Source organism: Brachyistius frenatus, unplaced genomic scaffold (genome assembly GCF_029030835.1).
Source record: "Brachyistius frenatus isolate BFR_SWC_R1_liver_20210118 unplaced genomic scaffold, ASM2903083v1 Contig_74, whole genome shotgun sequence".
Taxonomy (NCBI): Eukaryota; Metazoa; Chordata; class Actinopteri; family Embiotocidae; genus Brachyistius; species Brachyistius frenatus.
This window is the reverse complement of record NW_027210673.1, coordinates 850,116-873,443: the sequence shown is the minus strand read 5'-3', so window position 1 is coordinate 873,443 and position 23,328 is coordinate 850,116. Positions and strand designations below refer to the sequence as shown.

Here is a 23,328-nt window from a genome sequence, read left to right as displayed (position 1 = left end):
AAAGATAAAAACAATTTTATGTTTATTACATTCCTCTGGAATCAATCAGATGAGTCTTGGTTTAGTTAGAAATTCTGGATTTCATAGTTGAGGATAAATATTTCCTTTTTACTTTCTCTTCAATATACAATTTTTTCTTCAGTTTCCATTTTCTTTTAACCTTTAATTACAGACTGATTATCATGAGTGCTACAATTTAATAGTGGTTTGCTATTTTCTTTTTTAGTTTGAAATACTAACTCACTAAAATTACCCTCCTCTTTCCTATTCCCCCTGGCTGTGGCGGTGCTAAAGTATTGTATTAGGTAGACAGCATTTTTGAAGTACTGAGCCTTGAGAACTTCCTTCTGTGCTTCATGTACAGCCTTACATGCAAGATTATAAATTTCACCATATTGTGTAAAATTAAGAGCCGAGACTCCTGTTCATACCAGTATATGGAGTAATTGTACCTCCAGAATAAAATTTCGAGGAGTAATTTACATAGTATGATTAACAAGGGCATGCTACACATGTTACTCGTCTTATTTCTATACCTTCATAAAAAAGCTGCATTAGCTTCAGAGGATAGTATGTCTAAGCAACAACAGGAAGATGTCCATATGAAAATCTAATATTGGCGGATACATTATAAAAACACACCAACAAGGCACACTTGTTTTCCTAAGGGTTTCATGCATTGCAGTTTTGCAAGCAACATATCATTGTAAAAAATAAAGGCAAGAAGTCATTCAATTGATTAAGTGTAAGATATTATGCAAAACTATTTTATTTACAAAACAAATGGCACAGTGTGACTGCACAGTTAAATGCACATGCACACTCCATACTCGTCATGGGAGTTTCTTTCCATAAAATCGTAAGTGTTTCCAGTCAGACAGTGAAAGACATTTCAGGCAAGATTTATAACTAGGATTCTCACTGAGGGAGCAAATATTGCTCAAGAGGAACAACGGTACGTTACTTTTAAGGCCATTTTAGAGGTCAGGATGAGATGGAAACCAGCAGCAAGTCATTGCAAACCAATGTTACTAACGAGTTAAACAAAGCTGGCTACAACGCAGGTGTCATCTGGTCTTCATTACTTGGAAAACACAGAATCAAACAGCATCACACATGAAAGATTAGAAAGAAAGTAGGATTACTTCACTTTACACTATTTAAACAGACATGCCTCCATATGAGCAGGTGAACTGTTTCAAAAGAAATGGTATGTCTCTACATTACACTTACACACACACACATCAATGACAGCAACAATATTTTCTCTGTATACAGTCCAAAATATCTTTGCGTCAATTATCAGTGTCAGAGGAAAAATATTCCTTTGCGGTAATGAAAACAGAACTTCTGCTCAACTGCTGTTAGACAATTTCTATGGAGGCATGCATCCTTAAGAGTGAAAATGTTCTGTGAAAAGAAGCATTAACATCCATTCATATTTACTAGTGTGACATCATGTTGAGAAATCAACAAGTGTTCAGTCTTTTTTTCTTTTTTTTTAATATCTTGAGAAATATTTTCAGTCACTACTCTGCTGGATTTATCTCTGACATTTAAGTGCCTGACGGTTGCCAATTGTTCTCAAGTATTTGGCTTGGTACACAACTCGTTCTTAGAGAATACATACAAAAGGAGAGAAATAAAGAAAAACGTAAACAGCAGGTAGGTACGACGTCGGTGCTGGAATGGGAGCAAAACAGTAAACTTAAAACCATCAACCAGCCAGTTTGCTGGCCACGATGGAGCTCTTTCTTTGAGGCAGGTCCTGAGGTGTCGGGATGTGTCCCCCCGTGATCTCAGTCTTCTCTGTCGGAGCCGACGGCAACTGTTTGTTCTTCATCTTCGCCTTCGCCATGTTGTAATCGCCGGAGTCGAAGTACTTCGGCTGGACAGACAAGAAGACACAAAGTGAGACCACTGTGAGGCAGGTGTTGTTTGAATGAGGAGCGTACCGAAGGTGTAGGTCTGAAACGAACCCCCTTCTGAAGTCTTTTCCTGAGAAAGTCTGAGCCCCCCGGCTTGGCTCCCAGGTTAGGATACCTGGCCTTCAGTTTCGCCTCCTCTGCTTTCTCCGGGCTGATGACTTTGTCCTCCATTTCCTGTTGAAACAGCACAATGTTTGGATGGCGATCCTACAGTCGGCTCATTTGATTGGTACACACACACACACACACACACACACACACACACAATGACGTTTCTTTAGGAATTCATACGAAAATGATTCGTGAAGAATATCTTCGGCAGCAGCGTGGTTTCTATTTATTATAAAATAATCACGACGGCGCCACGAGAGGAAACTCCAGCCGGTGTTTGCACTAGCATCAATCCTGTCGCTTAACTTAGCACGACTCGCTTCAGTTTTAAATCAACGTCGGCTAATCTATCGATTACAAATTGATTTTGTCAACCTGCTCGGTGGCCGCACAAAAACACGGATTTGCTTCGACCGACAAACGCAGGTGATAAATGAGCTAATCACTTCGCGGTAGCACCGTTGAGGACCTCAGTCGCGATTAGCTCCCAGCTAACTAGCTCCGTGCTAGCAGCGCGAGCGAAGTAGCTTCTTTTTTTTTTTTTGATCGCGAGTTAAAATGTGCAGCTCGTTGTTTAAAAAAAAAAAAAAAAAAAACGTACCTGCTGCTCTTCCGACGCCCTCGTCGCTTCAACTTCCTCGGACATTTTCCGCTCGCTCAACCGTGGCTGTAGCCGTTTACACGCAGCTCCTCCGGAGGATGAAAAGGTAGGAACAGGCGGGCGAGGGGCAGCAGCCTGTCAGTCAACCTGTCCAGCAACAGTCCGGAGAGTCGATGCCAGAGACGCAGATCGGAGCGACACCGAGACCAGAAGATCGTCGATCACATCGAGCCGACTAACAACAACAACGTTGGGTTGTTTTTCCTGATCAAGCAATACTATATAAAAAATAATTTCCAACATACGTACATGTGTAATGTACAGTAGTGTGTGCCTCACAACAAAACTATAAATATGTACGTGTATTTATCTTACACGTCATATATATTGTGCATGACAAACCACTTTTTTATTTTTTTTTTACTGCTATTTTATTGCTTTTTATTATTCTATTATGTGTATGCTGCTGTAGCGAAAAAAATTTCCCCTTGGGGATTAATAAAGTAACTACCTAACCTAACCTAAAAACAGAACCAAAATAGCAGCTTTGGCGTACAGCTCCACGCTTTTAATTTCAGATTTCTTATCTGAAACATTCTCTTGATTTGTAATTGCCTCATCAGAAGAATTCAATCTGATCTAAATCTTTTACCAAATTAGTTCATAGGACTTGTTTTTAAACGCTGCTTGGGCCAATGGCATGATTAATTTATCTGGCAACATTAAATTCTCCCATCTGCTGCCATAAATGTGAATAAGCTTAACTTTTCACATTGATTAAAACATTTGTAGTGAAAAAGAGACACGTTATTCATTTACTTAAAACAGATAGTTTTATTATATTTGTACCTCCCATAAAAGTGGCAGTATGGACACGTGAGTAAAGCAGTTTGAAGTGAGTTTCAATGTGTGACTTTTATCAACTACTGGTGGTTGAATGAGTGACAGATGTCATGATGGACACTTATTGTGTATTTGCAAACAGCAGACAGAGAAGGTGCACATTATGTAAATCCACTCTGTGCGGTTATGTTGTACAATGTATGCAATATGTCTGTGTAGTGAAGGAGGCAGCTAATCTCTTCCTTCATACTGTTCTTTGTACACACCACTGAAATTAAGGGGTTTATCAGCAAAAATTCACGTCACAGCAAGGTTAAATGGTTTCTCATACTTCTATGAAATAGTGAATCAATTATTTGTTTTAGCAACAACTCAAGTTTTAGAATAGCTATGGTAATAAACGGGATTAACATCACAGAAAATAAGGAATAGAAGAAGAGAAATTCCCCAAAAGATGCTTTTTAATTTATTGTTGGTGAGCTTTTAACATTTTCTGCATGACTGTAAAACATTATACTGAATTCTTTACAGCCTAAACTATAATACAGTAGAAAAAAAAAGGGAGACATGCAGTTAATTGCTGCTGTTCTGAAGTAAGACTCTTGTTAAGTCAATGCATTCAGTCCTTTTACAGCAACTTAAAACTGAATGCCTTACTGTGTCCATCATGTGTCGTTTTGAAATTGTAATTCCAAACAATGGGACAGTGTAATATAAAGCCGATTTGTCTTTGAGTTTCATGACACAAACAGGACCGCTTCGGTTTAGGATTAATGATCCTCATCCCCCATGTCCACGTCTTCCTGTAACTTCTGCACCATTTTGTCTTCCAATTGTTTGGCCTTTCCTGTAAGAACAAAAAAACAAACAATGCTGAAATTACAGGCCAATCTTGAGAACATTTATTCTGCCGTATTTTAGTCTTTCCCCAAAGAGATTTCCTTTTTGATGACCCAAAAATGACAAATAAATTTCATCACCTCATGTTTAATTTGACTTGTTGTAATCCTCCATAGGGAGAAATGTATCTTTTCATTTTCATTAGTTTAAAAAGGGTGCTGTGCAATGTGAATGTTTGGTTATGTCTGCTAAAGTCAACCATTGTTAGTATTAAAATCAGCGTCCCCAAATGAAATTACTTGTCGATGATAACATGATTCTTGTCTATATATACAAACCAGTAATTTGAGTAATGTTTTACCTGCATGTGGTGCTTTGATGAGATGAATGTTTTTCTTCACTTCATTGATGGCTTCTTCTTTCTCCAACTGTTTGCCCTTCTTCAATCTACACAGAGGATACAAAGAACAGTTACGACAACGCAAACACTGCAATTATCATATTTATTATTATTCATGCCTCAACGAAACATAATGCTGCAGTTGCAAGATGCACACAATGAAGTTAAAAGAAAAATAAACTGCTCACCTGTTCATGATAAATCTTGCCTGTCGTTTCAGTTTTATTTCCTCCACTCTCCTCATTGCTTCCACTGTAGAAGGTAAAAGTGAAACATGAAATATTCCGCAAAGAAACAAATAACCAGATGTTTTTACACAACGTGCTTCCAAAATGTAGACGTGTAGATTACCTGTCTTGTCCCACAGCTGTCTGTTGTATTTAACAGGCATATTTCTGCGTTTCTCAAACTCCAAAGAGTTATCCTGAAAGACACAAGTTATTTATGAGTATGTTTGTTGGATGAAACAGATTTCACTCTGAGAAAGTGCTCCACAGATAACTCACCACTGTCAACTCCTTTCCTGCAGACTTCCTGAACGCTTTGGTCCATCTGGTTTTTCTTGGGTTTCGCTTCTTCTTGAAGTTCTTGTGGCATTTTGATCTGCAGAATCTGAATGCCTGAATATACAAAAAAAATAATTTAAAGGTTTTCTCAAAAAGGAATGCATGCGTGGCACCTACAGGTAGATCTGTAGGTGTTACAAATTATAAATATTCAGCACTACAGATTTGATACTACAGGTGTCAAAACTAAGAGGCTCTCAATCTTTAGAACAAGAATCATGTTATTTACCAGTCAGTTACATACACGTTTTTACACGCAGGAATTTGACTTTTGCATTCATCCTATTCATGAGAAGTGAACACGCATCATCACAGAAACACCAGTATTGGTGTTCATGTAGTCCAATAATTAACAACAAACTGCCCTACAGTGATGTCAAAGGTATGTTTAAGGTAGAAATATGTCAATTACTTTCTCAACGAATCGATTGTAGGTTTGGTATTTAAAATATCAGGGGAAAAAAAAACCCTACTAATTGTATACTACAACTGTAGTATTTTTTTTTACCTTTGTTTATACGCCTCCAAATTAATGCTACGTTTCACTTTCTCAACAAGCCTTATAAGCTTCACAGAGGTGGTATTAAAGTAGAGATAAGACTGTAGAAGCGTTTGTTTTTCTGTTTCCACATCGTAACACCAGAGGGCCCACTTACTCCATGTGATCAAAACTGAGGCCCTGCGAGTTAAATGTCCGGATCCCTCAACAAGTTCATGCTGTAAGTTACTAGCCTTCACTTTCCACACATTATTACGTTAACCTTATGTACATGAACTCCGCGCCGTGCAGAGTTTTAGCTGCCGAGTTGTTTCCTGTTTGTCAGCTCTGACTCCTTTTCTTCGTCCCACGTGAGTGATTAGCATTAGCCAGCCAGCTAACGGGCCACCGCTCGACAAGTCAAAACACGAACTTCTGTTAAATTTACAGAACTGTTACGTAAAAAAAAAAAAAAAAGACAGTGTCGTACCTTACAGTCGTTCCGTACAAACATCACCCCGTGCCCGGGGTACACTGGTCCCGAGCAAAAATAACACTTTTCAATGCGCATTTTCACTGCGGAGGAGCTGCATGTGGCAGCCGATAAAAACAAGACCGCCCCGGAGCTTCTTCTTCTTCTTCTTCTTCTTCTTCCAGCGCTGGTAAGTTGCAGCTCCTGTTGATGAGGTGCTGCCCCCTGCTGGAGCTGCCGTTACAACTGTCGACGCTTCGACTGCTGCACAATTCAAATTAAAGTAGGATTCAACTTAAATATTCTACAGCCATACTGGAAAAAAAACACACACAAAAAAACACCGCACTTGCATTTCCATTCTTAGATGGGTTTGGACTCTCTCCTGAACTGCTGAACCACAGAATACTTTAAAGTCACATCACCTTCACATATTGTCACATGTACATAATTGTTTTGTGCCATTGTGAGGTCCCTGTGACACTGTTACAACAGCGGCTCCTCATGACCGTTTTTCTTGTTTTCCCGGATTCATGTCTTTGAATTGGAGTTAAACCAATAAATCAGTCGGACAAATATATATCAAACAGAAATATATATCACATAGTCATATATGCAAAGCAGCAAATATATCAGTATCCTTTTATATGTTAGCTAAGTTACAGCATCTAGGCTTGAGGTAATTAAAACCATTGAATAGTTTGTCCACTGGAAAGTACTGAGAGCTTGATTTTTCAACTGTTAAATGCTGTAATTCTTCTTCAAAAAAAGATCTACATCCCTACAAAGATCTGCCTCAAAAATCTTGTATCAGTTTTACAGGAAACCCGCCTTCACACTCACACACATTTGCTGAAAAACCCCATAGAAACAAAGTGCAACACAAAATATATTTTTCCAAGAACAATTTTATTATCTAGGACCTAGAATTTGTGATCATCTTGAGAGCATCAAAAAAGTCTGTTGCAACATTTCAACACATAAAATAATTTGTTTTGTTGCTCACTTTGGATTAAAAGTAAATTTTGGTATTCAAAAGCAAAAATATCAGAAAACCATAACTTAAATAATAACAGTTACATCTACATGCTAAATCTACATTTGGAACCTGAGTTAAGTCAGCAAAAATTAACTGGCTTACAAATTCATCTTTCAAAGCATTATACCGACAAACTTTGAACTTGAAACCAGCCGTATTTTAGAAAATGTTACATTGAAACTGGAAAATGTTTTTGTTTACAACATCATGCTAAAAAGGGCAATATAATTAAAATTTTCCAGTGTAAGAGAGATATCATTCGGATGAAATTTCATGGTGATGAAAAAGACAGCAGAACAGTTTTTGACATCTCAAGTTAAAAAAAAAAAAAAAAAAAAGAACTATGTAAAAATGCCATTCTAGTAATCAAACTCATTGGAAATCCTATCACATTTGAATGCAAATAAGTAATAGCATAATGTAAATGAAACCCAAAGAAAATCACTAAATAACTGAGACTTCAAGCTTCTTTGGTTAGGATTATTTGTATTACAAAGGTATAAAAATTGATTATGTTGCTCTTCACACACAGGGTTTCCATTTTGATAGTCAGAATCCTTCATTGTCACACCTGGACAGGAAATATTGAGGAGAGCGAAAAAGAAATCCTCCCCATACAGCAATAGTCGTGAATAGTGACAGATGATTCTCTGAACAAAGAATAAATATCATCATCTGTCACTGGCAGGACACATTAGATCTTTGGTCTTGTGTCAATAATTTTCACCTCATCGTACCAAGGATCAACTGAGTAAAAAAGCCCGACCCATTTGAGGAAGAATACAACTCTTTGGATAATAGCATCGGCATCACCGCAAATGGAACACAAGCCGAGGAGACTTGTGCTAAAGCTTTCACCAGAATAAAGCATTAATACAATTTATAGTGAGAAAACCAGCTTTCTAAAGGAAATTTACATCACTGGCAAGAACAATATTTTGGCAAACGCACCCTTAATTTACATCCATTATATTTTTGGTTGCCTTAGAAAATCTATTGTATTATCAAAAACTCTTTGGGTACAATTTTTTTTCTGTCTTTGGATCTCATCATCTAGAGTATGCAAAGCCCTTTTGATATTAAGGCCATGTTAAAGCTTTGAGTTCAGTGCACTGAGAATGCCAAACAATACTGTTTGATAAAGCTCAAAATAGTTTGACAAAACCTAATGCACTTGTCATCTTCACAACATACATCATTCAAAGACAAACAATGTGAAACAAAAGCTCTTTCAACCGTGAAGAAAGAAACTAGATAATAATGCCCAAACAAGTCGTGGCAATGAAATGTTTTCACTTTGTCCCCTGAGTCTGAGATAATACTGCACAAGAAGTGGTGAGAAGAGGTAGTAATGTATAAAATGAACAGAACACTGAGGTAGATAATCACTCAAAAAGGGCTCAACTCCACCGCCCGCTCTAGTGGAAAGTAATTAAATATAACGAAAATGTATCACAGTACATTTCTGACATTCTTTTTTAACATTCATCATTGGTGAGCTTTGGTTAATGCCAAACACAGACAAACAGGTAGGAAGTTGTTCAAAATGAAAATAAAACATTATAACGAACATTCATACAAAATCCTGAGGTTAAGTCTGAAGCAAATCCACGTTTCCTCCATTGCAGCAGCTGAGCGTTTCGCCGTCTGGTCTCACAGGAAACACCAAAGGGGCTCCGCTCAGGAAGCGAACGAGGTAGAGGTGGCGTAGCTTCTGGCTGCTGGAGAGCAGATACAGGCCAGGTGATGTCAGGAGCTGGCTGCAAGGGAGGTGTGCAGGGTGGGAGGAGAGTCCTCCGAGGTGCTGCAGAGCCAGGATGCATTGGGGGCAGATTGATGGAAGGGATGGCTCAGGATCTCTTCATTTTCCACTTTAAAAGACTGCTTCAGCTCGGCGACGGGGGTGTCGTTGTCTGGCCCGAAAGAGTCGGGTCTAGAGCTTTGGCTGGTCAACGGGTTGCTCATCTCCTCGTTGCTTTCTTCGTTGGAGTAGTGTCCAGAGTCTCCCGTCTCTTGGCTGCCCTCACTGGTGTGAGAGCTCTCTGAGTGAAGCGGTCCATAGATGATTTCCCGGGAGGAAGGCGGCAGTGGCGCTGAGCCTGGACGCTCCTCATACCTCAGAACAGTTTTACCAGCCTCATACAAGCTGGCTCTCGTCTCAGCCTGGGAAGACAGAGAGGAACATATTCAGATAAAAAGAAATCTGCTTGAAAAGATAACAAAATGATGAGAATGATGTCACATCACTTACATCGCTTTCAGGTGGATTTCTGATATCTTTCTTGAAAAGCAGCCACTTTCTACTTTGAATTTTACTGCTGACTGGACTGACACTATTTATGACAATGTTAGATCCACCCTGAAGAAAATGAGAAAACATGAAAAATCATTATATGTAAATATTTTTTTTATGGTTGACTCAACAAAAAAAAGTCGTAGCTGTCATCAGACGCTCTTTCAGTCTGTTTTGTTTTTCTCACCTTAGCATTTACGAAGTGATGACTTATCATAGGTATAAGGGCCTCTACATTCTCTGTATGGTGTTCACTGGACAAACCAGCATCTGGACCTTCAGGAGCTTCCACAGCAATGACTTTGGGTCTGCAGGATTTTCTATTTGTCATACAAAAATAAAATATACAAATATCAGTAAACCACTTTATAATATGATTGTGAAATGTTTTTCATTATTCCAAATGATTACAATCAGTACCTTGGTTTGCCCTTACTGATCAGGATCAAGGCACACATGACAATACAAGCCAACGCGATGCTCACACCAACAATGATCCCTGTCATAGACCTCTGGTCTATGTGGTAGAGACCATCAGGGAACACTGGAAGATATACAACAGTTTTTCAGATGGGAAACTATTAAACATGAACTAAACTGTGAGAGATAATCTAGATACATCTGAGTAATAACACAGGTCGAAGTACTGTTACTCTATCTGCTATTTAAACAGACATTTACATTAATGCATTGTTGTTTGCAGTTCATCGTCAATACTGAGTGCAAGACTTGAAGCGCATTAAAAAGTAATCTAAGCTTATAACAGGAAAAAACATTAAACATCCATATTCCTACCTTAACTGTTTACAGAAAGAACACAGACTTAAGGATAGTAGATACAATTAGATGACTATAATTAAAAAGATCAAATTAGACGACTCCTGGTGGTTTGTTTGCTATCAAAGAGAATTAACTCTGCATGAACCAAATGATTATGAAACTATACGTGTGTCAGAATAGCAGTGTTTTTTGGATGTACAGCGACAGCTTTGTCAGCACAAAATACACAGATTAAATTGAACAAATTAAACCTACTTGGCATCTCTCATATCACTCTCATATTACAGCATAGCCTGAGAGGTTTCATATGGAAAGTTAAAGTTTTTTCATTTCAAGCTAAGAGCACAAACACCAGACTACAGATTTACCTTCATATAATTATAAATCAAATGCCACAGAACTAACAGCTTGATGTAATAAATAAGTCAAGCTCATGAAGATAAGATGCTTTTATCATATCCCATGCGCCTGTGTTTCATGTTGCTGACCTGCTGTATCCGGGAAGTTGTCAGAGTGCCTGGGGTTCTTGCTGCGGTGAGTGTTTCCGTGCCTCGTTGGCAGCTCCACAGTGTGAGAGAAAGGCCCGTCACCTACCCCGTTGGAGGCAGATATCTTCACCAAGTAGACGTTCCCTGGCTCCAGCTTCTCCAGCAGGGCCACCGTATGACTTCCTATGAAAAGCAGCAGAATCACACAGGATGGATTAGAAGTTGAGAAAACTGATACGGGCGCACTAAATGTTGCACAATTAACTATATTCAGCAAGTATATTTTTTTACAGCTCCCTGTGTGTGTCAGAAGCTGAAGAGTTCAGGTGATACAAAACCCACTAGAACTAGTTGTGAAAGGTCCCTGTGTGGTCGGTGAGGCACTTAATAGGTATTGAGGATCAGCAACCTTCAACATAACAGGAGATATTTAAATATTTATAGGAAACAAATCTTTTACGTTGACACTACCTTAAAGCACTCACATGGTCGTACGATGGTGAGTGAAGGTTTTATTTTTGTATGTTTTCAATAGTCTGTGTAAGAGGTGGTGCTGACACTGAGATTTGTGAACCACTCACCCTCCCTCTGCATTTTCTGCCATTGCCCAGTCATCCAAGCTTCCTGTGAGGCGTACAGGATGGTATAGTATGTAACCACCACGTTGGGCTCAGTGGGCTCCCTCCAGGACACCAGAGCGGTGTCATCCTCAATCAGAGTTACTCGCACTCCTGCAGGTGGTTGGCTAGGTGCTGCACACAAAGCAATCATGTTCATAATGAACAACTCTTATGGAGAAATTTACAGAAAATATTCAGTTATCTGATATGAGTGTGTATCCTAGACGAAATACAAGGTTACATAAAAAGCAGCATATTCATGGTAGAATGATGTCCAATTCATTACCTGCTGGCACGGTCTGATGGTAAACCACAGAACTCCAGGGACTTGACATCTGGTCCACATGAAGACGCACCACAAACTCATAGCGAGTGTTTGGATCCAATTTCTGAACCATCACACTCTGCTTGGTACTGTGGAGACACAGCAATCTTACATTATGGCAATAATGCAGAACATATTCACATCATCACCAAATCTGTAATGTAACGTAAAAGAAAAGTGTTCATCTAACCAAACTAAATGGATGGCTTGTCAGTAAAGGGTTGTTTCTCCTGCCAGGAATGAAATACTAATGTCTTACGTTTGTATGTAGCGTATAGCAGATACATTATGTGTGCCCACGGGTGTACAGCGGACTGTGTAGCTAACAGCCTCTCCGGAGGGGAAAGAAGGATGACTCCAACGCAGGGACACTGCATATGAATTGCTGGCCAAGACAGTCACTTGATCTGGAGGTGGAGGGGTGGCTGCCAGTTGGTCTCTAGCTGCTGAGTGAGGCAAACAAAAATCACGTTTTTGTCGAATTCAATTGGTTTCAAAGTTTGTATTCCATGTTAAGCTGGAAATCTGTTTGAAATAAACTCTAAACCAATGTACTTACACAAACATCCCGGAGTACTGACTGTTTGGTCCGTCTGATAGCCATCTCCAACTTTACTGACAGCCAGAATCTTAACATGATACTTTCTCCTTGGATCTGAAAAACAAATAATCAGATTTCAACCATTTTTGCTCATTTGGCAAAAACAGAAACTCAATGTTGCCACGCTGACATTTCAGTAATTGAAAAGAGCAGCTTTTGTCAAATGTATTGTCCAATAATGCCAAAGCACGAAAGATCACCATTAAACCAATGGTGAACAAATAGAGCAGGATGTCTTTAAAAAGGACAGACACATGGACAATTAGCTGTGGGAGGGCAAGTTTGCAGGTCACAACTGGCCATCCCCCACGCATGGACAATACATGGTCTCCTGAGTCACCCCAACCTCTCATTTATCATGGGTTGTCATGTGTGAGGAGCATGGGAAAGATCAACTAGCCCCTAACCCCAGTAAATATGGTGATGTGATCAATAAGCTCTCTGATCCTTTCTTCTTTTCTCTTTTCAACGACTGTAAATATTTTGCAACTAGTCCTTATAGCACAATATTGTGCTTTGAAATACAAGAAAACCAAATCAGTTACTTTGAGGGGAATAACAAAGGCTGATGAGGTCAAATGTTTGCATTGTACACTTTTGAAATAGAGCAGATATGGGATATCCCAGGCGTTATCAACTACTGGCATAAAGAAACAGAAATCAGAACGATCACAGAGGTCTGGGAACATTTCATTTGAATGCTTGCAGTCACATTTTGAGTTTTAACTTGAAAAAAAACTACCATTGGTTCAGCCCCTAAATCAGGATGCTTTTAGGGAGCGTTAAGATTTGTTTTATGCCTCCAGTGTGAAAGGTCAACCTTTGGGTATTGACCAGCGAAGGCAGTGTGTCCAGGCCTGTTGTGGGGGCTGGGCCAGGGGCAGTGTTCAGCTGCTGGGTTCCTCGGCCCATGGGACTGGGGGGGTTTGACTGAGGTCACCAGGTCAGGCCAAGATAGAACAGAAGGAATCTGGGCATAGAACTGTGGGATAGGAGGTGGGCCCCTTTTGTTTCCCCCTTCACCTTCTTCCTACTGCCTTTGTGTTATAACCTTAAACTTAGAATGACGCATAGAGAAACATGGCTTCAAAACGGAAGCTGATCATGATCAGAGATATTATGGAATATGAAACCAAGGACACTGACTTGTATGATTACCAATACAGAACCCTACTGAAGAGTTTTATACTGCTCTAATTTTATTACTACTAACTACTAACATTTAAATTAGAAAACAATCCTTTACAATCTTCCCATTTCAATTAATTTGCTATGAAATGACTGGTAACCAAACTGCTATTAGACGAAATAATATAGTTAACAGTTTAGATTAGTATGGCCTTGATTTATTGTGAATATATGGATAGCTGTAGGTTATTTACATGGACAACACAGATGACTGTTGACCGGGGGCAGGGTCCTAATTCAAGACTGCTGTCTCACGGCCAGAGGTCAGCGGCTCGGTTCAGCTCTGGCCCATCCCCGGGGTCTTGGTTTGAGTGTTGACAGTGTCCAGCTGAAGGGGGGTAGTGGCCAAGGTCTTACAGGGCAGGTCTGGTCATGGACACAACACAATGGCCATGCATAATTATGCAAGCCTTTGGATGGGAAACGGTGGTGGGAGGGACATCTGGACCCTAACCTCTAACCCTAAGAGCCTGATCTCACACAATAGCGCAGCCATGTTGGAGAGGATTGCTGGTTAGACAAGAGTGGTCAGCCCATATTGATCAGGACAGAGGGTTGAGGTGCAAATGTAGCATTCAACTGTCCACTGAATTCAATTGGGTGATGCAAAAAAGACCAATTTGAGTGGGAACGCACTGGTCACTCTCTGTTGTCCCTACACCAGATCACAGGCCTAATCATCACTTACCAAGGCCACTGATGGTGTAGGTATAGGTTTGAGCCTGCAGCTGGATGTTGGGTTGCTCAGGCTGGCCTTCCTCGTGGTAACACAGCCGGTAACCCTGAAAAGCCACAGAATCTGCAGAGCTTTGCCAGCGTGCCACAATGGAGGTGCAGTTTAATGGCTCAAGCTGAAGAACAGGGGCTGAAGGGACTGAGGGGCGCAGAGAGAGAAGACATGAGATCAATACACATGAATGTTTAGAATATTACTAAGCACAAAGGAAGACTAAAACAAAACAAAAAAACCAAAGGACAGTGTGTGTAGCAAATATATGCATGGATGGTGTTAATTGAAAGTAAGAATTTTGGGTGTGACAGACTTAAAATATGCACAAATTGCTTTGTAAAAATTACCAATCTACTCCTTCTCAATTCAGAAATGTGTAATACTCTCACTTGTGGTGCGCTACAACTATACCTCTAAGAAACTAAGCTTTTTAAACAAGAAATTCCGCTTCGGTGGACAAACAACCTCCCCCAACACACCCGGCCATGAAAATAGGCTATTCTTTCCCCCACATAGACGCCTGAGGCCCTCTCTTTATGACCCGTGACTGAGGCCACTCTAACATCACTGACAGCAAAGGGCAAAGGTTTCTGGGTAACCAACACAAAGACTGTGGGACAATGCTACAAGAGCAAACTCTATTCATATGCCAGCCACTCTGCATGAACTCTTGTGATCCTCCTAGTATTCCAGGAGCAGCAAGACAGAGATGTGACGAAAGCAAAATGACAGTAGTTACAAGTTTTAGCATCATGTGTATTTATTGTTTGCTTTTTATCCTGCAGAAGGTGCGTGCTTTAGAGCTCGAGGATTATTTTGATCATGCTCTATACAACCATGTGTTGAGAGGGCATAGAAAAGAATAACATCTAGCTGTACATCACCAGTGCTCAAAAACTCATGACATTTCTTTCTCAGATCCAGCAGACTCACCTTTGCTGCTGGAGGTCTTAGGTGTACGATGTGAGGTCCATGCTGAGGGCTCACACCAACCCACACGGGTGGCTGCAGCCATGCGGAGCAGGTAGATGGTGTCGGGCTGCAGGCCCTCCAGGAGATAATCAGTGCTGTTCTGTAGTAGCTCCACAGATGTGACAGTGTTGTCTGCAGCTATACGATAGGAGAGTCTGTACGCAGACACACGACCACGGCTCAGCTTGGCTGGCAGTGGCTGCCAGCTCACCTGGATGTCCGTCGAGCTGTGGCTGGTCAGACTTAACTCTGGCGTACGCAGAGGCACTGTAGAAAAATATCAAAAATATAGCATAATTGATGTAGTAAGGAATTTCTTCAGAATAAAAAAATGTAAAAACCTAAACAGATACTTTCCATTTAATACCCACACAAATCACCAGTAGAATATAAAAGGAAAGTTTGGAAACAACAGTGTGATCATGCTTATTTTCACTCTCCACTCAAAATGTCCTGTGTACACACCTCACTCGTCTGCGTGTTAGCTTAACTACCAGAGTGATTTATTGCAAGGAATGCTGGAAGTCTTAGTGCTTACCATCCTCCAGGGTATGTTGACTGACTTGGTCTGACATACGACTTGCTCCCATTGGCATATAAGCCACGATGTAAAAGCTGTAGTTTCGAGCTGGCTCAAGATCATCGATGATATAACTGGTTGTGTCGTTGCCAATAACAACTTGATATTCTTCGTTGTTTAGACCTGACATGAAATAAATCATAAAGTAGCTCAGAAAAGAGGTGAAGATTATCCAAAGATGAGACAGGCATGCATCATATAAACAGACAGTCAGTGCTTTGAAAGAATGCTTGCAGTTTCTGAATGTCACTCATCTTTTCAATAAACATGTGTAATTCGAGGCACAAACATAACTGCATCCAGACCACTTAAAGCAAACCCAATTAAACATCAAAAAGAGTTAATTTAATAGAGTGGCTTTAATTTAATGGTGAAAGTGAAATATCTCCTTCCATGATTGGTTTGCTAGACTATGAGACTTTTAAAAAGCTATCCTGTCCCTTTAACTGCAAGCAGAATGAGCTGGGCACTGGACAATGGGCTGACTAAGCCTGTTGTTATTTAAGTGAAGTTGCCATTCTGAGCCCTCCTTGAACTCTGCTCTATGCAGCAACAACAGATGGCCTTCATTGAGGAAAGTTGATCCCATATAGAGAGATGGATGTAACTTAATGTGGTCGACTGTCATCTTCACGCCTTCATCCCTCCCAGTTCAGGATTGACTTGTTTTCCGCTTAAATAAGAAGAAGAAACAAATGAACCACGTTCGTTGCCTGCTCTCACCTTCAGCCTTCATATAATGGATGGAGTAGGCAATGACTTTGTCTGCATTGTAGAGAGGTCTCTCCCAGGCCAATAAGATAGCAGAGCTGGAGATGGTCTCAGCATGGATATTTCTTGGTGCACTTGGCCTGTCCTCAGACATGACAACAATAAGGCGAGCCAAGGACAGCACAGAGTCCTGTTCACTCTCTGCCAAGCATTGATAGATGGCATCATCCTCAGGGATGATCTGGGTAATCACCAATTTACTGTGAAACAAGAACAAAACAGAAAAACTCAGTACAAACAAACATACATACATAGAGGAGCAACCTCAAGATGTTTCCACTTAGTAGTTTAGTAAGTTTTAGAAGTAAACTTTTTTTCATGTTATGGATTTATGTTTGACTGTGACCACTACTCCTGTTATACAGTACCTGTTGTACATCTTAATCCTCCCATTTAAGTGAACCTCCTCTCCGTTCTTTAGCCAGCTGATGCGTGGCGGGGGCACTCCCTCTGCTTGGCACATAAATCGGGCAGTGCCTGCTCTTGGACGGGTCTGGCTCTCAGGCCTCTCAACAATGGTTGGTGGCACTGAAACAGAGGTATGATAGAAAGGTGATGAAAACACAGTATAATGGTTGCCATTTATCAACACATAAAACACGGACTGTGAGGCATCTTCACCTGACACTTTTGGTACAGGCAGATATTGGCCAGTTCTCTAAATACAAACATTTGTTCACACATCTGCAAAAGCTTTTGTTGTGTCATGACTTATGGCTTATAAAACAATTCACAGTACCTCGAACTGTGAGGTTGGCTGCAGCAGTGGTGTGGTTACGGGTTCCAGGGGTGGTGGCCCTGCAGAGGTAGACTCCACTGTGCTTGGAATTGACATCGGAAATAACCAGGTTCCCATTGCCCAGGACTTTGGCATTGTACACATCGATGGGTTTACTGTCGGCACGGCTCCAGGAGATGATGGGCCAGGGATTGCCTGTGGCCACACACTCCAAGACCACAGTTTGGTGAAGAGAAACTGTTACGTTCTTTGGTCCAGCAATGATTTTGGGTCTCTGACGCTGTTTAGGGCCGGCATCTTCACAGGAAAACAGAAATGCAAAACATAAATTCAATTCCCCTATGGAATATATGGGTTTAATGCTCACTCCTGAGATTCAGTTCATGCAATTACTTTACCTTGATTGACTGTCAGTGTGGCCTCTCTACTCTTTAAACGGCTACCGATGTTAGTTGCCACACATCGATACTGTCCAACATCTTCCAGTTGTGCATTGTAGATCTGAAGAACTCCATTGGGCAAAACCGTTATTCTGAGAACATACAGAGGAAACATTAGCGTCAAACTAGAGGGTATATTTGGACACCAGCAGAATTTGGGACCTGCTACTAGGTTACACAAGTGGATAACATGGGGATTACTGTGTCTAACATGACTCAAAGTCTCTGTAGGCACCTGTCTGTCTGTAGTGGCAATGTGCTTTGGTTGAGCTCCCAGGTGATGGTGGCAGGAGGGCTGGAGGTGACTGCACAGGAGAATCGTGCCACAGAGCCCTCAGTCACCGCCATAGGCACAGGATGCAACACAAACTCCGAGATACCTGTGGAGGAATAAACAATCAGTCAAGCAGGAGCGTCAGTTGAACATCATTGAATTTAAAGTAAAATCTACCTTTTCTCCTTATTATGAAATGAATGAGTATTTGCTTCAGTACTAGGCAAATTTAGCATTTCACTTTTAGTAAAATATGATTTATTATGCTTGCAAAGTCCTGACTTAGATGGATGTTAACTGATTATATGAAAGGAATTGATCTCTGAGACACCATGATCTTGCTTATCTGCAAATTAGGTCTTATTCTGACCAGCTGGCCCAATCAATTGGATCAATTAAAGAATGACACTGAATGATGCGTTATTATAGATAAGAACTAATCATTACACTTTGCATGAAAAGGACTGCAAGCAAAACTAGAAATAGGAAATGTTGAGGAAAGTTGAAATATAAACACAAACTAGACTCTTTAACCACAAGTAAAACATGACAGTTTAAAGTTTCATGTTGCACATATTTTACAGCTACGTATACGTAGATGCTCTATTCAGACCATGCTATGTAGAAACTGACTATGTATAAATATGCTTTAAAACAACTGTGCAAAACTTGCTGAGTCACACTTTATGTGCATTCAAAAAGTCTTTCAATAATCGCCACAAATAAGCAACCTCCAATCTGCATTTAACAGAAGCACACTCTATAAGATATGACCAATGACCTTCATTCATTAAGGTGATAACTCTCTCCCTCCCCCCTGACTCACAGGAAGGAAGTCAATACCATGTTAAAGAAAATCAATACCCTGTTCTCCCACTGAAACCCCACATTTAAATCCTGAGCTGTGGGATATCCAAATTAAAGAGCAATCCTTTAATTTAAGATCTAATATCATCAATATTACACAATAAGACTGGTGACCCTGTTTATGTGAAGTCAATTGAGGATTAGCCTAAACCAAGGCCAACGATTATTATTCTTTATGGATGGATTTGTAAATTATTCCTCTGAAAATTAAGATGGTTTTGGTTTAGGGTTAGGGTTAGGGTTAGTCTATGGGAACAAAATTCCTGGTCAAAATACATTTATTTTTCTCCCAATAGTCTGTCTTATCATGAAGTCTGGTACACATCACTTATTCAGTCTGTGGACAACATGGTTGCCTGCTGAGCATCAGGAAGAGGAAGAACTTAAAAATGATATGTTACTGACGATCTGGGACCGGTTGTGTGGACGGTGGGTGTGGCCTATCTGCTAATATGATCACCTCTGTTGTAAAGCACAAATCAATGTCTAGGTCAAACAGCACAAAGGTTTCTCTACAGATGTCAAAGTTCGCTTCAACCCCCTGTCCATTCAATTTGAGCCCAAACTGGCAGCCAGATCGAAGTCAGTTTAGCATTAGTCCTCATAAGAGAACCAGGTAATTCCTATGTTACTTATGTATATCCAATATCAAATGATACAGTAGTGATGAATTAGAGTTGGAAAGCTGTATCTATACTATTTTTTAGTACTGTAAGAAGGACATGACTCTTACAGTATATGACATCTGTGTACAGAAGCTGGAGATGCCGTTGATGTAGTCCAGAAGGAAAACACTTCCTGGATGTAAAAATGTTTCGAAAGGATGAGCACTATTCACTGTGGAGATTCAGGCCCATTCATTCACATGACAAACTGGCCTTTCTTTAACAAAAGCGCTCTGCTTGACAGGCCAACAGAGACTGATCCAGTGAAAGGGATTGTGGGCTAGGAGAAAGAGCAGCAGGGCAGCCTAGCCAGAGCACCGCTGTGACATCACAAAGCCTTTCCCCGCTGACCCCTGACCCCCAGGACCTCTGGACAGAAGGGGAGCACAGAGAAGTCCCATCCTCCACTCCCTGCCTACAGCTGACCAAAAACCTTTAACCCTTTCAATGACAAAGACTGGATGCCGGTCCAAACTTGACTTTTGATGATTTTCATGGTCAACTTACAGAAAATAGAACATTTTAGAATTTCTATTAAACAGATAGAAAACAATTGCAGCAGGAACAGAACTGTGTTTGTACACCTATAAGATTGTTCTCCTACTTGTATCTATATTTATGAATCCTTTTCTGTGTAAATGTTGCATAGTTTGCAATGCTAAGTATTAAGACATATTACCAAAAACATACCCTCAGTGTCAGTGTCAAAATCAGTGTATTGCACAACCCCATGCTGGTTTCCATAACATCAGTCATTAGATTTCCCTTCTAAGACCTGTGAAAAGTGTCCATGGTAGACCAGGCCCAGTGAATAGACACAGCTGTCCTGTCCACTGATATGTGGACAAACAAATGCCCTGAAATCTAGCCTTTTCTTCTGGGGCGGCCAGGGGCACTCCAAACAAAAGCTAAAAGGCAAATGGCCTTTTCAGAGATTCCTCTGTGTAGCAGACCATTCGGCAATTATACAAAGCCATGGTCAGCAGTGACAATGCAATCCCACTAACAATTAAAGAGAGAGATGGATGACTTCTAATGTTTTACTAATGTTTCCTACCTAAGTGTGCAAGTGGTACTTTTCCTCAAAACAGAGAAAAGTTAGTGTGCTCAGACTTGGGAACTGACTATTTATGGAGTATTTATGAGCTTTTTGATTGACTGTCCATCTATCTTTTACAGTCTCTTAAAATTATTCTATAACTGGTCTAACAGCTTTAAACTCAAGTATGGCCAACTTGCAATGACCTCGAAGCCCAGGTTTCAGAGGTTTTGCCTGAGAAGACAAAAAAAAAGAGAGGGGTGGGGTACATCTGCTTCTCATCTCCATGTTTATAATCCATGAACTTGCCATTCTAATGCTTGCAATCATGACAACACCACAAAGTGAATTTCACCAGCACGTTTAGCCAGTCATCCTCTCGGTTCTGACAGTTGAAAACGGGAATAAAGTCTACGTCAGCACCAGAGGATTTCTTTCACTTCGAGCTCCATACTTACTTGCGATAGTCAGACGTGATCTTTGGCTTAGGATAGCTCCATATTTGTTTTGGGAGAGGCACTGGTAGAATCCTTCATCTGAATCCTCTTTGGTATGCTTTATCTTTGGTATGTACAAAGAGCCGTTGGGCAGAAACTGTATATGTTCACTTTCTCCCAGCTTAACTCCATTCTTAAGCCACTTGATGGTGACTGGAGGCTGCCCATGAGCCTGACAGTCCAATACAGCTGGGTCCTTTGGTAGTACAGTAACATCACTGGGCTCTGTGATGAAGGACAACTCGCTGAAACATAAAACACCTACAGGAAAAGAGTGGGGACATTAGTGATGAGTTATGTCTCTGAGTAATGGAAAACCACAACCGCACAACAGTAACTATATAACCTTTCAGAGATACTATAGGAAAACATCATTGATATAAAAATAAACGTTGTTTTTGTTTTTTGTTTAAACCATACAGTATGCATTATTCATTTCTTAATGCAACAAACATCCCATATGTCATGAAACAAATGTAGATCGGGTACCATACACAAATATCAGTTGAGCATCCCAATCTGCCGAGCTACAACACCATCAAGTTAAAGTTAAACAGCCTGTCTTGTCTTGTTATCTCCTCTTAAAACGTGTGTCAAAACAACATTTTCCTTTAAAAACTAGTTACTGTTCAAGAGGAGATGAGCACTTTTAATCGACAGCCGGGGGGTGGGGCGGGGGGGGGCGCAAAGCCGGTCAACAGTCAACGTTAACTCAATGGCAACGATAATAACAACAACAAAAACACAACACTTACTTGATAGAGGAAGAAACAAAACAAAAAACAGCCATTGCTGAACTATTTTCATCTTAAAATTCGCCATTTATCCAGCCTGTTGTGTCATTTTTTCCCCCACCGCGAACCGCCGCTCTCCTGTGTGCTGTCCGGAGAGCCCCGTTATCACTTCTGCTTACAGCGGAGCACCAACAGCTCTACTGGGGAGCCGGGGGCTCACCCCGCCCTCTCACGCATGCGCAGACACCACAGCCCAGAAGCAAGTGTGTGCGTTTGAAAGTGGGGTCCGGGGACCGCAGGGGCCCTCAGGAGGAAATAACTAAAACTGGAATGGATGTAGCCATATTAGATCCTCAACTGGAGATGGAAATAAAATGTCTCCTCAGAGTTGGGGCTCCCGTATAGGCTGACGGTATAACCAAATTAGATCTGAAGGGCCTAATGTCTGTTTTTACATTTTTGGTGTTTTGGCTCTGGGAACTTTAGTAGGTGCACAGACACAGGAACAATTTGAAACTGTATAATGCAGCCAACAGCTTATCCCTCTGGTTACCCTTGAGTTTAGGCTCCTTCTATGACCATTCTTATGATCATTTTTGATAATAGACACCGTTAATAACCAGTGCATGTCTGTGTATGTGAGAACTGCTTTGTGTGACTGAACTCTCTTGCTTTGATGTTTTTTTTTTTTGTTGTCTTTTTAGAAACTATTTTAAGCTCAATGAGACTTCCTGAATAAATTAAACTTGCTTACTAACTTTTCATGGTACAGGTTTTGCAATTGAGGTATTGGCTAAACATGGCAGCACCTGGATATTGTTTGATGTGTTCTTTGATCTATGCTCTTTATATAGCCTGTGTTCACTATTTATCGACCCTTTATTGTCATGGTGTTTCTCCATATTGTAATTTTACATTTGCCATTCTTGCATTCTACTCTGCATATGAGAAATCTTGCATTGCATCTATCAGTAAGTTTGTGTTTGTGTCCTTACCTGAACTGAGCATCTAAGGACACGGTGACTGTGTTGACAATACAAAAAAGCCCAAGGCAAAACTGAATTCAATTTCAGTGTTAACATACAAGCCTGAGGAGCAGTTATTTTTACATAAAGCTCTGATCATAATAACCAAAAAACTGATCAGCAATCAACTACAGATCTCCCATGTTGCAACATGGCTTGGTAAGATCTTTTTTTCTGTATATCAGATGTTGTGGATACCAAAATAAGATGAACAAAGTGAATTATCAGTTACCAACCGGTAATAAGGTCACACTGAACGGCATCTGCTCCTACCACAGAACCTGGTAATTATGAAGAGATATTGATGGCTGCAAGTCAGCTGCTTAATGAATTCAGATATTGATCCAGCGACCGTGCCTTTTGACAATGACCCTCCCATCTCCCGGCCCTCATTCAATAGCAATACAATAGGCTCCAGCTGT

At 40.5% G+C, this 23,328-nt stretch overlaps 3 protein-coding genes across 3 annotated transcripts; all 3 read right to left on the bottom strand.

Moving 5' to 3' along the window:
* Positions 1-5: 5 nt before the first annotated feature.
* On the bottom strand, positions 6-2,793 carry arpp19b (cAMP-regulated phosphoprotein 19b). The gene is made up of 3 exons (XM_069708189.1): positions 2,641-2,793; positions 1,980-2,102; positions 6-1,888 (listed from the first exon to the last, which is right to left on the bottom strand). The coding sequence occupies exons 1-3, from the start codon at positions 2,683-2,685 to the stop codon at positions 1,718-1,720; spliced, it is 339 nt and encodes a 112-aa protein (XP_069564290.1). The 5' UTR covers positions 2,686-2,793; the 3' UTR covers positions 6-1,717.
* A 1,133-nt stretch (positions 2,794-3,926) lies between these two features.
* Positions 3,927-6,401, bottom strand: rsl24d1 (ribosomal L24 domain containing 1). Its single transcript, XM_069708188.1, has 6 exons — positions 6,258-6,401; positions 5,230-5,343; positions 5,075-5,147; positions 4,912-4,975; positions 4,685-4,770; positions 3,927-4,330 (listed from the first exon to the last, which is right to left on the bottom strand). Exons 1-6 carry the CDS (start codon positions 6,336-6,338, stop codon positions 4,254-4,256), a joined length of 495 nt encoding a protein of 164 aa, XP_069564289.1. The 5' UTR covers positions 6,339-6,401; the 3' UTR covers positions 3,927-4,253.
* A 2,054-nt stretch (positions 6,402-8,455) lies between these two features.
* LOC138626452 (protogenin B-like) lies at positions 8,456-22,021 on the bottom strand. The gene is made up of 19 exons (XM_069708100.1): positions 21,903-22,021; positions 21,109-21,408; positions 18,041-18,185; positions 17,764-17,897; positions 17,366-17,662; positions 16,995-17,154; positions 16,579-16,826; positions 15,814-15,978; positions 15,237-15,542; positions 14,262-14,447; positions 12,344-12,439; positions 12,044-12,230; positions 11,746-11,873; positions 11,421-11,591; positions 10,840-11,022; positions 9,992-10,115; positions 9,759-9,891; positions 9,530-9,637; positions 8,456-9,441 (listed from the first exon to the last, which is right to left on the bottom strand). The coding sequence occupies exons 1-19, from the start codon at positions 21,967-21,969 to the stop codon at positions 9,028-9,030; spliced, it is 3,552 nt and encodes a 1,183-aa protein (XP_069564201.1). The 5' UTR covers positions 21,970-22,021; the 3' UTR covers positions 8,456-9,027.
* Between the last annotated feature and the right edge of the window lie 1,307 nt (positions 22,022-23,328).

What these genes read in the sequence shown, in the direction of transcription:
- arpp19b (XM_069708189.1), bottom strand. Translation starts at nt 2,685, where the DNA reads ATGTCCGAGGAAGTTGAAGCGACGAGGGCGTCGGAAGAGCAGCAG. An exon ending in GGGCGTCGGAAGAGCAGCAG is followed by an intron (nt 2,103 to 2,640) that starts GTACGTTTTTTT and finishes CTGTTTCAACAG; the next exon opens with GAAATGGAGGACAAAGTCAT. An exon ending in GGAAAAGACTTCAGAAGGGG is followed by an intron (nt 1,889 to 1,979) that starts GTTCGTTTCAGA and finishes TTGTCTGTCCAG; the next exon opens with CCGAAGTACTTCGACTCCGG.
- rsl24d1 (XM_069708188.1), bottom strand. Translation starts at nt 6,338, where the DNA reads ATGCGCATTGAAAAGTGTTATTTTTGCTCGGGACCAGTGTACCCCGGG. An exon ending in ACAGCTGTGGGACAAGACAG is followed by an intron (nt 4,976 to 5,074) that starts GTAATCTACACG and finishes TACCTTCTACAG; the next exon opens with TGGAAGCAATGAGGAGAGTG. An exon ending in GCAAGATTTATCATGAACAG is followed by an intron (nt 4,771 to 4,911) that starts GTGAGCAGTTTA and finishes TCCTCTGTGTAG; the next exon opens with ATTGAAGAAGGGCAAACAGT.
- LOC138626452 (XM_069708100.1), bottom strand. Translation starts at nt 21,969, where the DNA reads ATGGCGAATTTTAAGATGAAAATAGTTCAGCAATGGCTGTTTTTTGTT. An exon ending in TCAACATACCCTGGAGGATG is followed by an intron (nt 15,543 to 15,813) that starts GTAAGCACTAAG and finishes ATTTTTCTACAG; the next exon opens with TGCCTCTGCGTACGCCAGAG. An exon ending in GAAATCCACCTGAAAGCGAT is followed by an intron (nt 9,442 to 9,529) that starts GTAAGTGATGTG and finishes CTGTCTTCCCAG; the next exon opens with GCTGAGACGAGAGCCAGCTT.